The sequence below is a fragment of the Acanthochromis polyacanthus genome, chromosome 21 (assembly GCF_021347895.1).
Source record: "Acanthochromis polyacanthus isolate Apoly-LR-REF ecotype Palm Island chromosome 21, KAUST_Apoly_ChrSc, whole genome shotgun sequence".
Taxonomy (NCBI): Eukaryota; Metazoa; Chordata; class Actinopteri; family Pomacentridae; genus Acanthochromis; species Acanthochromis polyacanthus.
Genome location: NC_067133.1, coordinates 27,896,041 through 27,911,444, shown reverse-complemented (window position 1 = coordinate 27,911,444; position 15,404 = coordinate 27,896,041). Strand labels below are relative to the sequence as shown.

The 15,404-nt window shown below is 38.1% G+C and overlaps 2 protein-coding genes across 9 annotated transcripts in view; one reads left to right on the top strand and one right to left on the bottom strand.

Moving 5' to 3' along the window:
- The first annotated feature begins 12 nt into the window (after positions 1-12).
- The window catches only part of mfsd13al (major facilitator superfamily domain containing 13a-like), a 228,316-nt gene continuing 212,924 nt past the window's right edge, over positions 13-15,404 (top strand). Inside the window, exons 1-8 of one of the 8 annotated variants that reach the window (XR_007938648.1) lie at positions 13-557; positions 1,048-1,362; positions 1,439-1,858; positions 2,223-2,377; positions 2,480-2,563; positions 3,682-3,856; positions 4,502-4,645; positions 6,990-7,137. Coding sequence is in view for 4 of the 8 variants with exons in the window: in XM_022202386.2 (XP_022058078.1) it covers positions 354-557; positions 1,048-1,362; positions 1,439-1,858; positions 2,223-2,377; positions 2,480-2,563; positions 4,502-4,645; positions 6,990-7,131 (1,464 nt within the window). In the remaining 4 variants the exon portion in view is untranslated. Of the gene's footprint in view, positions 558-1,047; positions 1,363-1,438; positions 1,859-2,222; positions 2,378-2,479; positions 2,564-3,681; positions 4,646-6,989; positions 10,365-15,404 lie in introns of those variants that run through there. The other 7 variants (XR_007938644.1, XM_051941058.1, XR_007938645.1 and 4 more) reach the window with 7 other exon arrangements.
- On the bottom strand, positions 10,027-14,645 carry si:ch211-139g16.8 (immunoglobulin superfamily member 6). The gene is made up of 6 exons (XM_022202365.2): positions 13,717-14,645; positions 13,329-13,634; positions 13,129-13,223; positions 13,007-13,054; positions 12,318-12,428; positions 10,027-12,185 (listed from the first exon to the last, which is right to left on the bottom strand). The coding sequence occupies exons 1-6, from the start codon at positions 13,844-13,846 to the stop codon at positions 12,132-12,134; spliced, it is 744 nt and encodes a 247-aa protein (XP_022058057.2). The 5' UTR covers positions 13,847-14,645; the 3' UTR covers positions 10,027-12,131.

The following is a 15,404-nucleotide window of genomic DNA, read 5'->3' as shown; positions in this document are numbered from 1 at the left end:
AATCAGATGATTGTTTTTATCTTGAAGCCCCGCCCTCCATCGATGGCATAGAAATCGAGTCAAACCAGATCCCAGAGAAGACCTTTGAGTCTTCTTCCCGTGATAACGAGTCGCTCAACATTTACAGAGTTTATTTAAAGGAGACTAACGTCGAGTGAACATGAGCCAGCTGGAACTAAAACTGACTCAGCTCTGAGCGCTTTTTCATGCTCTGGAGTACCGAGCAGCTCCTCTAAAGTTGCTAACAGCAGTAATTATTTGTTATGCTGACCAACCAGAGCAGATAGGAACTGCAGTTTTCACCTGTCGTTGCTGCAGCTGTTCAGACCGACAGGTAACTCGGCGGAGCTGCGATGGAGAAACCTGCCTCAGGTGTGCACCCCGGAAGGCTGAATGTAGGCCGACACCTGGTCAGCTTTGGGGTGAACCCTGCAGCTCTGGCTTATGCCATGACCACCCTGGGGGCTGGAATGATCAACAACATCTTCAGCTTCTACTATGTCAAGCTGTTTCTGAACAAATACAAGATCTCTGAGGGAGCCTTCCACCGCTCACAGGTCAGTCTGTGTTTGTGTTGGAGTTTTCAGATCTCTGCTGCTTTCTCTTCATCAATTCAATTATTTACAAAGTCTTTTGTTTCTTCAAACATTTCAAATCGGAAAAAAATTCCTTTAACATGTCTTTACATTCTCAGTCATCCATAGAGCATCAGTGGACTTCTCTTTCTGGTTCTTGAAGAGCTTTCATTAATCATATCATCCCAAATGTAACAGACAGGTGTCAGATCCACATTAAAAGTCTTCATAAGAAGCCAGCAGTCACATGTCACAAGGTGTTGATGGTGGTTAAACTGGATCTCAGGACCTCATTCTGAAACAGACCTAGTCCAGAGATGGTGTAATACAAGACAGAAAATAAAAAAATGAGATGAGAAAATAAAAAAAAATGCAAAAATAGGATTTCTAAAGTGGATTAAAGAAGATGAATAAGATGATGTGAAACTCAAGAGAACAGCAGATTCTCCTCCAGATTCCTCCATCTCCACAGGTGGTGTACATGGTGTGGAACGCCGTCAATGATCCACTCTTCGGTTACCTGCAAGATAACTCCAAGGTTCGCTGCTGCTCTCAGCGCCGTCTGTCCATCCTGTACGGTGCCCCCCTCTACTCGCTGGCTTTCCTCCTGGCCTGGTTCCCATGGCGATCATACCAACCCGATGACTGGCTGAGCGGTTTACACCTGATGGTGGCGCTGTGTGCTTTTGATGCCATGCTGACCTTTGTGCTGCTGGCCCAGTGTGCCTTGTTTGCAGAGATGTCGACCCAACATCAGAACCGACTCAGACTCATCAAATACAGCCAGGTGAGGCCTCCATGTTTCCTCTGGATCCTCCCACATCGAGAGTCTGTCTCATGTCCCTTCATGTGTTTTTTGTCAGGTGGCTTCTCTTGTGGGCTCCTCCAGCGTCCTGTTCTGTGGTGTTCTGTCCAGGAACATGGAGGACTTTGGAGCTTTTCAGGCCTTCACCGTGCTGATTGCCGTCCTGAGCTGTGGCTGCATGCTTTATACAGGCATCCACAGTGAGAGCCGCTACGATAATAAAGGATCAGACTCAGATATTCCAGGGTGTGCAGACCATCAGTCGGCGTTTTCCTTCACTACGTTGAGGACGTTGATGTTGCAGATCTTGACCAACAGGGACTTTCAGCTTTTTGTACTCATGAACTTCTTCCAGGTTTTTATTTTGGCCTTCTTTAATAATTTCACTATGATATTTGCTGAGCACCTGATTCCTCCAGATGTGCTTCCACCCATAGCCAAGAGCATCATGTATGGAGCCGGATTCATCTGTCCTCAGGTATCGTCCTACAGGGACTCAATCTGTTTTTCCATGAAAGTACAGACTGAAATGTATCACTGGTGGATTATTGACAGAAAAGCTGTTTAGTTGTTTTTTATTTGTCCTCCTGATACCTCTAAAGACGAATGCATTCCAAGAAGTTGCTGTTTTTTTGTCAGAACAAAAAAGAATAAACAGCAGCTGCCGTTTAATGTCATGTTTAAAACTATGCTATGACAGTTCAGTGAAGTCGTGAGAAGCTGACTAGAGGAGGATCATTTACAGCACACCATTGTTTGCTTATTTTTTGTCTTTATGGTTTCTGTTTCTTGCCAACACTTACTGTGTTCCTTTGTAATCTAACTCGCTGCCTCCATCCCAGCTGTTAGTACTGAGCTGTCAGAGTCTGTTGCATGGACTGGGCTACTACAGGATCGTTCTCTTCACCTTCTATGTGGAGGCTGGAATGGCAGCCTTCATGCTGGCACTCGGTCCTCAGCACTACTACTTCCTGGCCTGTTTCCTCACCGTTAACATGTAAGAATCTTCTGATCTGGTTTTTGATCATCCTGGATTTCTTCATGGTTTTTTTTAACCATGACTTCACTTCGATTAAACTCTGTCTTGTCTACTTCACAGGGTCATAATTCAAGCAGCCTTCAGTCTTTTTGGTTTGCCTTTGGCGGACATTATTGACACAGATCTGCAGACGTACAAGCGCAGGTAAACAGAACTCCAAGGCTGGCTGGATGTGCTACATTTCGGCACAGCATAATGTTCACCACTGTCTTAATTAAGTAAACTTATTGTTGCTAATTGTCAGCATGTGTGGCTCAGTCTGATGTGAATGTTGTGAGTCAGAAAAACATTTTGATGCTGTTGCTGGATGAGGTGATTCTTCCTGAGGGTACCATAAACATTGAACTCTTTAGAGCTGAGTATAGCACCGACGCTTCGATTGCATATTCATTTTTGGTTGACAGTAGATTTGAAACCAGATAAGATATATCAAGCATTCTTTTTCCATTTAAGATCTGGTGAGTTACACTAACATTTCACACTTTTACCAGGTCTCAGAGTGCTTTTTCGTTGCAGTAATGGGTCTGTAAAAATACACAATAAGCGCATGTAACAAAAATCTTTATAAATGAGACCAGGAGATATTGTGCAACTTTTTTACACTTACAAATTTGAGGGATACAACTATGCTATTTCTGTATTTTGAAATATACTTGAAAAGAAACAACTATTTTCATTTTTTTGGGTTTATCGCACTTTTAAGCAATTTCTTGTAGTAGTTAAGACATAAGTCGATACATATTATTAAAACTTGAGATATAAGGGTTATATTGATATTAAGCTAATAAAAATATGCCAAACTATTGCACTGCAGTATGTAAAAATGTAAGAATATGTCCTGGTGGATTTGCACAATAGTAGGTCTTAAAGGCTTAGACAGAATTTCACGGCAATCTGTTGCCTTGTTGTTGAGATATTTGCATCAATAGCTGGGTTTCCATTACCCTTAGATATGCGCAAAATGTACATAGCGCAATAAAAAACTGTAATGGAAGCCCAGCTGATGATGATAATGGTGGACTGGGATGTGCGGACTAGTCGTTTAATCGGTTAATTGTCGACTCATTTATTAAACGGTTAGTATTTTACTAGTCGGTTAAACGCTAGTGTGCCCCCCCGCCCAGGTCCCGACCGTGCGCCACCATGCAGCTCTACGCTCGGCCGTGCGCCGCACACTCGTCCCGTCTGGGCTACCTGGTTGATCCTGCCAGTAGCATATGCTTGTCTCTTTTTTCAACCCCCGCTATCCCCCTCATCATTAGCGGTGTTTTGACCACTCCAGCTACACCCACCACGTCCCTTCCTGCCACCCCGAAGCAAAGCATCGGCTCCACTATGTGCTGCTTGGACTGTCATGGCGCACCGACCCGCTGCCGTTACGCACAGACACAGCGGCACTTTCTGTCTCAGTGGACGACTGAACATCTTCATCAGAGGGTGAATATTCCTCTTCAGAATATGAGTAAGCCATTACTTGACAAAGTACTTTGTCAGCGTTGACCAGACCTCTCGGTATGGTGAGTTTTCTCACTCTAAAATGTGCCGTCTTGCGCTCTGATACGCTCCGACGGCGAGTCTCATCTCCTCGGTTTTCAAACTCTGTAAACTCCAAAACTTTGCATGAAAACACGCCCACAACTGATGCTCAGATTGAAGTTCCAGATGTCCGCCATCTCCTGGTGTACAGTACATGAGGCACACGAGGCAGTATATTTGAAGCTATGGCTTGTTATGTTCAGCAATGTTACTTGTGGCAATATTGCGACTTTGGCGCTTAAAGGGTTAAATTGCAAGTTCAATACTAATTTCCGAACCGACTAGTCGTTCATTTTATTGGCGACTAGTCGGTTCGGAAATTAGTCGAAATTCCCATCCGTAGACTGGACATCACCATCCATAGAGCTGTGCAGCTGCAGGTAGCATCACTGCCTCCATTTAGAGCTTTCACTTCATAAAACAAGAAAATAGGTGATAATCAAACTTCTGCAGCCAAATATTCAAACATATAATGACACCAGCTTATCATCTGATTACAAACGCATTTTTTTTTTTAGATTTACCATGTGTTTTCTTCTTCTACAGTTCCCCTCTCTCCTCCATGGTGTTTGGAACAAACGCTTTGTTCACTAAACCGGCTCAGTCTCTGGCTCCCATGATCACACTGAACATCCTCAACAGGTTCGGATATGAACAGCTGAAGGATGCAGGAAGAGATTCAGATCCAAGGTAGGGATAGTTTCTTGCTTCTTATTGACTAAAAATATCTATTTGAAGAAGAATATTGAGTTAAAAGTTCCCTGCTGGAGACACATTTCCGTATTCTGCTGCTACTAAGTTGTGTGTGTCACACTTTGTATTATTCCGCAAAGGAATACGGTGGAGTTATGTGACGATTGGCATTGGTTTGTCTGTCTGTCTGTTCGCAACATTACTCAAAATCAGACTAATAGATTTGGAGGAAATTTTCAGGGAAGATCAGAAATGACACAAGAACCAAGTGATGTTTCTAACAGACAGACAGACAGACAGACAATGATCATCACATATCCCTCATGTTCCTTGGCAGAGTAAATATGAGAAGACTAGATGATGATTTATCTTAATGTTTAACACAACACATTTAATAGTTTTTTAAATCAATGCCACTAATATTCAGCTTCTTACCAACAGTCCACAGGTTCAGTTTTTGCCACTGTAACCTGAAATAACCTACCTCTGACTGGAGTGAAATGATGAACAGTACCTGTACAAACCTGCATAAGCCTGCAGGTGTTATTCTAGACTCTGCCTTGAGTTTCATGCCCTACATAAACACAGTGCCTGAGGTGGAGTTCTTCAGCCAACACACTGTGGCCACTCCTTCACGCTTTCGTCACAAACACATTGCACTGTTGTCACGTCCATGAGAGGCTGCAGCTTATTCAGAATTCTGCCAAAGACAAAGATCAGTGACTCCATTTATCTGACAGAAGTGCCTTTAAAGCTCCAAGCAGCTGATTACCGGCCTCCTGCACAAATTCTCTGCTGCCTTTTGGCCCTTCAAGAGCCCAAAGATCAGCAAAATAACCTATAAATAACTACAGCTCCAGATTTTCACTTTGTTTTAGTGCAAAAAAAGACATTTAATGAACTGTCTTTTTAAGATAAGATAGGAAAGCTTTATTGTCGTTATACATAGTGTGCACAGTGAAATTCCAGAAGACTTTATCCCTTACAAACATACAGTTAGTTATTTCATTCATTGACAAAAGAAAAAAGCAATTCAATACAATACAAAAACAAAAGTTTCCAACTTCTGAATGAAAAGGGGCAAAAAGAAGAATAAACTTGCGGAATTTTGCCCTTTATAACAAACAATCGGTGTACAAAGAGCATTAAAAACACACAAACTGACTCTAAAGTCGTATAGGCCTGTACAGCCACTCTCACTCATATCAGAGTTTTCTCTTACAACAAACACTGAGACTCGTAATTCATTCTTTGTATTTTAATAATGTGTTGGTTTTAATTTCATTTTTAAATCTTGCATGTGATTTTGGATTCTTTTGATTCCTTGTATAGATTATCTAGATTGTACAGTAAGTGAAGAAAATAAAATAATAAAAAATGACTAAATAGTGGAGTAAAAGACGTAAATAGAAATCTTCACAAAAAATGTGCAAGTGGTGCCATGTAACAAAAGAACAGATACAGTGGCAGAAAGAATATTTTAAAGAAAGTTAAGTTTCAACAATATTATGCCTCAGTTCATCTACAAAAGAAACCGCAGTATTGGACAAAGAATCCAGTATTTTACTTTATGATCAAAACAACTTGTCAAGGTCTAGAAATTATTTGCAATCTCCAGTTAATGTCTTCTTTAAACCCAACCTTCTTCTGACCTTTTTTTTATTTCCTTATTGTTTTTAGTTTATTTTGATGCTAAATTACGTTGAGCCATACTGTTCATTTAAGTACTATACAAATATATAAATTATTATTATTATCAATAATGATAATAAAAGCAAGTTTAAGGTTGAACCAGCACTTTCTCAGTAGTAATATTAAGCACACACTCTCTTCAGTTGATGAAACTGTTTAAAAACCATTCATGGTAATGTGTTGTCGGTCGTAGCTGTTTTATTATTGTTATTATTCATAGAATGTGTTCAAATGTGCATTAACTTTATCTGCAGCAAATTTAAATAATGGAAAATGTCTCTTTATTATCTTCAGCTGAATAAATGTCAGTGATGATGTAACTCTAATTCTGAATTTGGTCTCAACAGTAATATAATTTCATCAATTCAGAGCCACTGAAATATTCACTTTGAAACCAGATATTTAACCTGCATGTGTTAAAGTTCATGTGTAGTAAATAATGACTTCCCAGCATAAAAATGTTTAAAATATATTTAAAAAACACTTCATATAAACCACATTTATCCTTCTATTGTGCTTGAAACTGTCTTTGCACTGTATTTCGCACCCCGTTTTATCGTTTTTGTGTTGCTTGTTTGAGATAATCAGCCGTCGATGTGGGTGTGGATAAATGCAAACATCCGGACTCTTTGTGTGTGTTTGCTTCCAGCGCCTTGGAGGACCTCCACAGCGTCATGTTCTACCTGGTTTGTCTGGTGCCCATGTGTGTCGCTGCTCTGCAAGTCCTGGCTTGGAGGCCGTTTTCCATCCGCAACAGTCACACGGTTGACGTAAAGTACATCGACAGCTAACGGCCAAGCTGGTGGATGTTTCTTTAGCTGGGATTTGGGGAATTCTTTAGCGGCAGCATTGAAAGTAGAAACTTGTTTAATGTTTGATGCAGGCTGTGGCTTCATACTTAAAATCATCCTACTGACTTCTATTACCTGCGTTCAAAGTGAGAGCTGAGTTATTGACCACCATTACTTTTATGGTGTAAAACTTACATAGATTCCTTTTTTATGATTCTTGTCAGAGAATCAAGTTCTTTCATGTGTTAAATGCAGATGCTCAGTCATCCTCGATGCTGTGCTCTGCAAAAATGGACCGATTCCTCAGAATGCACACAAAAGAAATGTTTTATTTTCAACCGAGGATCATAAAACGGAAAATAAAACCAAACAGACATGCTAAGCTGCTTCAGAAACTGTCAGATTAAGTGATAAATTCAGCGTCCTGAAGCAGCAGAAAAGAATAAAATACATTCAGTTTACAGCGTCCCGCTCCTCCTGAACCAAAGCTGGTCTAATGTTTATTTACCGGCTTCTTTTCACCTCATATGAAGGAGCACATTTTGCTGCAACATATGGTGTGATGAAAAGTACTAAACTGTAAAGAATATTTCTGTGAATTTTTAAATACAAAAACTTTCACATTCCAGGGAGGATTTTTGTCTGCATGATTTAGGGCATTGCCGTTTTATACACACAAAAATGCACACTGCAGCTAAACTATAATGTTCTAATGGTGCCGAGAGAAGAAAAATGAAATTTAGCTGTTTACGTTGTGGATCAGGGACCCATTTCTTAAATATAGATAATTATTCCCTGCAAATTGCAGCATCAGGGTTTAGTGTGATCTTTGTTTTGATGAACAGAATTTGTTAAAATGAGAGAGGAAATGATTTCATATCATAAACTGCATCTTTGCAAGTTTTAAATATGATGTAAAGATAATAATACACAGTTTGACACTGCCTGCCCAAAAGAAAAGGTCACACACACTAATACTTCATTGAACCGCCTTTAGCTCTGAGAACGACACACATTCACTGTGGCATCATTTCAAGCTTCTGCAATGTCACAGAATTTATTTCTGTCCAGAGTTGCATTCATTTTCTAAAAAGATCTTATATTGATGATGGGAGAGTCAGACAAAGTCTTCTCCAGAACATCTAAAGATTCTCAGTGGGGCTGAGGTCTGGACTCTGTGGAGGACAATCCATCTCATGCTCCCTGATCCACTCATTCTCAATGTGAGCCCCATGAATCCTGGCATCATCATCTTGGAACATGTCCATGAACATCAGGGAAGAAAAACTCCTCTGATGTAAAGACCTGGTCATTCAGTATCTTCAGGTATCAGCTGACCTCATTCTTTGGGAACATAACGTTGGTGAACCTGACCAACCCCAGATCATAACTCTAACCCCCACAGGCTGGTAGACACTAGACATGATGAGTTCATCACTTCATCTGCCTCTCTTCTTACCCTGATGCCCCCATCACTCTGGAACAGGGTAAATCTGGACTCATCAGACCACATGACCTTCTTCCATTGCTCCAGAGTCCAATCTTTATGCTCCACAGCAAAGTAAAGCCTTTTTTTCTGATTAGCTTCACTGACCGGTGGTTTCCTTAGAGCTACAGCTGTTTAGTCCCAATCCTTTGAGTTCCCTTCACATTGTTAGTGTGGAAATGTTCTTACTTTCACTATTAAACATAGCCATGAGTTCTACTGTTGATTTCCTACCATCATCTAAGAGTTTGTTCTGACCAAAGATGATGGTTCTCCACTATCTTCCAGGTTTTAATGATGCGTTGGACGGTTCTTAACCTGATTTTAGTAGTTCCAGAAATCTCCTTCATTCTTTTCTTTGCTTGATGCAGGCCAATAATTTGACCCTTCTGAGACAGATTAACATCCTTTCCATGACCACAGGATATCTCTTCCAACATGGTTGTTTAACCCGTTAAGCTTCAGTGTACCGCCGGCGGTACACCTACTAATTTGCATAGGAATTTCAAGAATGTCCGACGGCTGCAAACGCAATTATACAAACACTATACGCCAATGGAAAGCTTAGATTCTCATGAATCCGCCAGTATAAACTACTTTCAGATGTGATTACCACAGCGGGTGAGAAAAACACATTTGTCCGACAAAAACGAATATCCATCCATCCGTTCTCTATACACGGCTTCAACGCACACAGCACGACTCACATTTCCGGGTTTATTATTACACACAAAAAAAAAGAATCCACAAAAAACGGCCATAATCCAACCTTTTACATCAGATGACACAAGTCAGTAAACTATTTTATCCAAAACATGTCCTGAAGTCGGTATAAAATCCCCGAATCGGTCATTTTCAAGGAAATGCACCTCGCGATGCGCGTCCAATATTCCCCGTATTTTTCGTAATTTTTTTTATTTAAAAATAGAATATTAGCGATTTTTTTGTACTGAAAACGGCTGGAATTGACTGAAGCTTAAAGGGTTAAGAAATGAGAAGCTCCTCACTGCATCAGCTATAGGGTTAAAGAAGTTGCAGCTGAAATGTATTCATCACTGCAGTAATTATCCAATGGAAGACTCTTATCTATTTGCTTAAATAAATCGAAGTGGTGACTTTTTTATTTTGGACAGGCAGTGTATTTTCTTATTTAATAGAAGAAATTAGATGAAAGCATCACAAACATGATCTTTATGTTATATGTGGAGCTCCAGCCTCATTTTAACATGATGCTTTTACATCTGCAGGGTCTTCAACAGATTTGTGCCTCACTTGAAATTATACCCAAAACTACAGAATAAAATCAGAGCAAAATGTTATGAAGCACACTGTTCTTACCTGATGATTTATTGTCGAGAGTAATGAAAGAAAGGAGTCAGAAAGGGAAGAATTCACACAGACGGAACAAAGAAAATCACAGCTTTTAATTTCTTTTTTAAAAAGTGCATGTACATCCATCTCACACTGGGAGGATCTGAATTATTTCTGCAGTGAACAAAAATATATAAAAGTAACTACAGAATATGACGAAGCAGGAGGCATCACAAGAATATTTAAATAACTTTAATGTGAATTTCTATGAAGCTGGCAGTAAGAACTCATCTAACACATTCTTTTCTTGTTTCACTTTTTAAGCTGTTAGATAAACAGCAGAACATTCTGTGCCTTTTCTTGTATTTTTTTAGAATGATCAACTGTCTGCAGTCAAATAAAATCAGTGTTTTGGATTAAAATGTGTTCACATCTACACTCTGTGTGCTCATTATTTTAAAATGTTTCATTTCATGTAAATGTCTGCATTATTTCCTCACAGCTCTAATCACACTTTGAACACTTTGATCTATGAGGTACGGTGTCTTTTGCTCTGCATTTCTACAAGTAGTATTCACAGTTCATTCTTCCATCACACAGATAATTTGGCATATTTTCTGTTGCTGATATTCCTGAAATAGAACTTCAGCAACCAGGAGACGATAAGATTTAAGACCTCACATCGTCTTCATCACATCAGTGAGACTAAAAATTGACAAAGATGGTGTAGTAATCAGTAGTTTAGTAACGGCCAATAATGTAATAATAATAATACTGTAATAATAATGGCTAAAATGTAATAAGTTTTTACATTATTGGCAGGTTATTATGGCCTAGCATTAAATTTAAAGAAAAAAAATCCTCTGATAATGTAATAACACTGAAATAATTCTGCATTTCTTGGAAACAAAACATTTTTTTTTTGCAGTTTTTATGCAGTTTGCTCATCAAAAACAGGCATGGTGGGATGGCATAGTTGTCATAGTCATCATGTAGCTCTGGCTCTCCTTAATTATGGTTGTAAGAGCCAATTTGAGAGTTATTTGTTGTACATCTTTATTTAGAATATTGTTTATTTGTTTAGATATCCAATCACCCATCCATCCATTATCCAGACAGCACTTAATCCTCATTAGGACCCTGAAAATAACTGGACAGGCACTATAATGGCACTAAAACTCCAAAAACCTTAAGAGTATTATGTACATATTGCACTAAGGGGAAAACTTTAGCATAAAATTGACAATACTTCTTGTAGTAAACATCCTTAACTTTGTACATTACTGTGAAGAATCCAAGTTTTTATTGATCAGCGGTCCCTTAGATAACTCTTTTGTGTAAACTTAGACCACTGTTGGTCTGGCAGCCTTGTAGAGCTTCATAATACTAATGGAAAAGTCATTTTCTGTCTAGTTCTAGGTTCTCTTGCACTACCGTTCAAAAGTTTGGGGTCATCCAGACAATTTCATGTTTTCCATGAAAACTCCCACTTTTATCCATGTGCTAACATAACTGTACAAGGGTTTACTAATCATCAATGAGCCTTTCAACACCATTAGCTAACACAATGTAGCATTAGAACACAGGAGTGATGGTTGCTGGAAATGTTCCTCTGTACCCCTATGGAGATATTCCACTAAAAATCTCCTGCTAGAATAGTCATTTACCACATTAACAATGTCTAGACTGGATTTATCATTATTTAATGTTATCTTCATTGAAAAAAACTGCTTTTCTTTCAAAAATAAAGACATTTCTAAGTGACTCTAAACTTTTTAACGGTAATGTACATACAAGAGAAGAAATGCAGTCCTATTTATGTGTTATTACATTTTCAGCTGCAACTATTACATTTTCAGAAGATTTTCTTAATACTAGTCCATTAACATAATAACCAACCAATAATGTAATAACTTAAAAAAAATTCTTATTATTGACAAAATGTTATTACATTACTGAATTTATTACATCATTGGCCGTCATTGGTTGCTTCAGACGGTAAACACTGACTCAGCACAGTTGTTTTGATGTTTGTTGCTCATTTCCAGAGAAAAGTTGAGCGGATGGAACTAACTTGCATCACTTGTAGAAAGTATTCAGTCACGAAACGTCGTCCTCCGTCGACTGTTTGGCGACTTTGAGATTTCCTTTCAGTCCGGTTGGTGAAAGTGTGAATCTGTTGTTTAACGTCCTTCAGTGAAACCTAGACGTTCTGGTAGATGTCGTCAGTGGAGCAGTCCAGCTCACTGTTTGCAGCCTGCAATGGAATTGAAACTCATGAAAATTTCCAGACAGGCAGGAAACATGCTGTAACTGTAGGAACATTTCATACTTGCTCAATGTTGCCTGTTGACCAAATCTAACCTTAACATGCTGCAACCAGATTTACCTCAATGTGAGAAGCATTTCCTCTTGCTGTTTGTTTGCTTTTCTCCAGGTTCCTTCTGCTGTACATTTCTTGTAGGACATCACGAAACTGCATTTTTTTACTTGAGTTATTCTGTTTGGAAAAATGAGTGAAAACATATTAATAAACAGATATTTGAGCTTTTCCTTTTCTGTAGACGAACGTTCAAAAGTCTGGGGTCACTTAGAAATTTCCTTGTTTTGAAAGAAAAGCAGTTTTTTTCAATAAAGATAACATTAAATGAATCAAAAAATACAGTCTAGACATTGTTAATGTGGTAAATGACTATTGTAGCTGGAAACGGCTTATTTTTAATGGAATATCTCCATAGAGGTACAGAGGAACATTTCCAGCAACCATCACTCCTGTGTTCTAATGCTACATTGTGTTAGCTAATGGTGTTGAAAGGCTCATTGATGATTAGAAAACCCTTGTGCAATAAAAGTGTGAGTTTTAATGGAAAACATGAAATTGTCTGGCTAATCCCAAACTTTTGACCGATAATATAAAAACAAGTCAACAACTTCTTCTTAGACATTCAGGAGTCTTTGCTGGTCAGTAATTGACACAGACCAGTTTCCTGTTCCTCTTTCTGTGGGCTTTTCCCCTTTTTGAAAACAGTGAACTCATCACACAGTGCAAAACAGAAAAGACAGATACTTCTCCACAACCTTATCAGTTTTGCTCATCTTTCTGTGGATGCTGGTTTTGCAGCCACCCTAGAACAGAAAATAAATGTTAGTTTAACTACACAGTACATCACATTTGCATTAAATAAGTGTTCTTGAGTCACCTTTCTGACAACAAGTGTCACAATCACCAGGCTGTAGACGACTAAAAGGACGAGCAGCGACAGCAGAATGTATCCTATCTTAATTTCAGCTTGCTCTGAAAAGAAAAGAGAAGCTGTTTCATCTAAATCAAAGGGTTAGGGTTAGGGTTAAAGTTAGGGTAAGGGTAGGGTTAGGGTTAAGGTTAAGGTGTCCTCCTCACCTCTCACCACCAGACTTGTTCCCATCCCTACATACTGTCTACAGTGTGTTTTTGGTTCCTGCGATGCTACAGCACAGTGGTAGATCCCGCTGTCGTTGGCCTCCAGTGACTTGATGTGTAAAGATGCTCCGTCCAGTTTGTACTTGTCGCCCTCCAGGTCGAGACGAAAATGCTTACTTTGATTAAAAGCAAACCATTGGTACCGACAGCCTCCAGCTAAGCAGGGTTCACTGATGTTGCAGTGAAGGACGGCAATTTGTCCCGTTTTCCCCCAGATCGTCTCGTTGGGTTGTGATATGCAGCTCTCTGGAATCAACAGATATAAAGATATTAATCCACAGGAGTTGTGTTGGAGTACACATAATAAATCACATGAAGGACATCTCACCTGTCGCAGGCAGGTGTGAGAGCAGCAGAGAAAGCCAAACCAACCGCTCCATCTCTGTGGCCGGACAGCTTGTGAATGATCTCATGATTCCTCGTACGAGACAATCTGAATGCTGACAGAACGTCACCATACTTCCTCAACATCGACTTCCTTCTTATTTCCCTGTATTGAGCAACTGAATGGTCAAATCATGACTCTACTGAAGCATGAGTCAACAGTAAATATGTTCAAAACTGCACATTTTTAAATAAGGAAAGCCTCTGTGCAACATTTCTGAAAGTGTAGAGACAAAAATGAATTAATTTCAGGTGATGGAGCAGTCCAGGAAAGGTGGCGATTAATGATAAAATCAGTTAAATAGAAAATAAACAGCAGGATGAGACCAACACTCAGAACAAATCAGGTTTAATCCATAAATGCATTCTATCCAAGAATGCAGGTTCAAGGTTTGCATTTAAAGTTAAATTATACTTCAATTCTGCTGCATTTCAGAGGGAATATTGTTCTTCTTACAAACTATATTTCGAGATTAAAGTATATGGAATTTTAACAGTTTACATACAGTCTATAGTCCTACAAATAAACTTTATATAAATTAAAGTGTATGAAACAGTAAATCTTCATTGAGAATCTACAGTGTCAACCATAGATTTTATATAAATTAAAGAGTATAAAACTGTAAACCTTTAGAAGAAATTTATAATTCCAGACATAAGCTTGAAATCAGGTAACTGAAACTGTAAATCTTTACATAAAGTCTACGGTCGCACAAATACCTTTTAGGTAAAATAAAGTATAAAAATGCAGTCTATGATCTCCCACACAGAGACTTTAAATGAAATAACATGTGTAAATCTGTTCATCTTTATTTGCAGTCTATAATCCCACATTTAGACTTTAGATAAAATAAAATGTATAAAGCTGAAAAAGTTTATATATATATATATATATATATATATATATACAAACTTAATATGAATTATAAAATATAAAACTATGCATCTTTATATGTAGTTTATAATCCCACATTTAGACTTTATATAAATGAAAATGTATAAAACTGTGGATCTTTATTTGTAGTCTGTGGTTCTACACAAACTTTATTTCAATTATAATTTGTAACATTATTAATCTATATATGCAGTCTATAATCTCACAATTAGACTTTATGTAAATTAAAGTAAATACAACTGTAAATCTTTATAATTAGTTTGTAATCCCACTTTTAGACTTCTATAAATTAATATATAAATTCAAATGTATGAAACTGTTAATCTATATATGCAGTCTATAATCCCACACTTAGACTTTTTTATATAAATTAAAGTATGTACAACTGTAAATCTTTAGATATGGTCTATAATCCTACAATTTGACTTTAAATAAATTAATATATAAATTAAAGTCTATAAAATGGTGAATCTATATATGAAGGGTTTATTTGCAGAAACAGGTAACTCCGTTTTATAAATTTTCAGAAAACTCATTTTTTATATTGTTTACTTGAGATAATAACAACACTAATAATTTATTTTTTTCTCTATTTTGTCATGTATTTTTCTACTGAGTCAAATCCACTCAACTTCACTTTGATTGATATTATCTCAAGGAAACTATAAAAGATTTTTTTCTGAAAATTTATCAAAACGGAGTTATCTGTTTTTGCAAATTAACTCTTCATATGTAGC

Excerpts from the sequence above, each read along its gene's own strand:
- si:ch211-139g16.8 (XM_022202365.2), bottom strand. The coding sequence starts at position 13,846 with ATGGTGACGTTCTGTCAGCATTCAGATTGTCTCGTACGAGGAATCATG. Across the intron at positions 13,055-13,128 it reads TGACACTTGTTGTCAGAAAG|GGTGGCTGCAAAACCAGCAT; the intron begins GTGACTCAAGAA and ends TTTCTGTTCTAG. Across the intron at positions 12,429-13,006 it reads AGATGAGCAAAACTGATAAG|AATAACTCAAGTAAAAAAAT; the intron begins GTTGTGGAGAAG and ends TTTTCCAAACAG.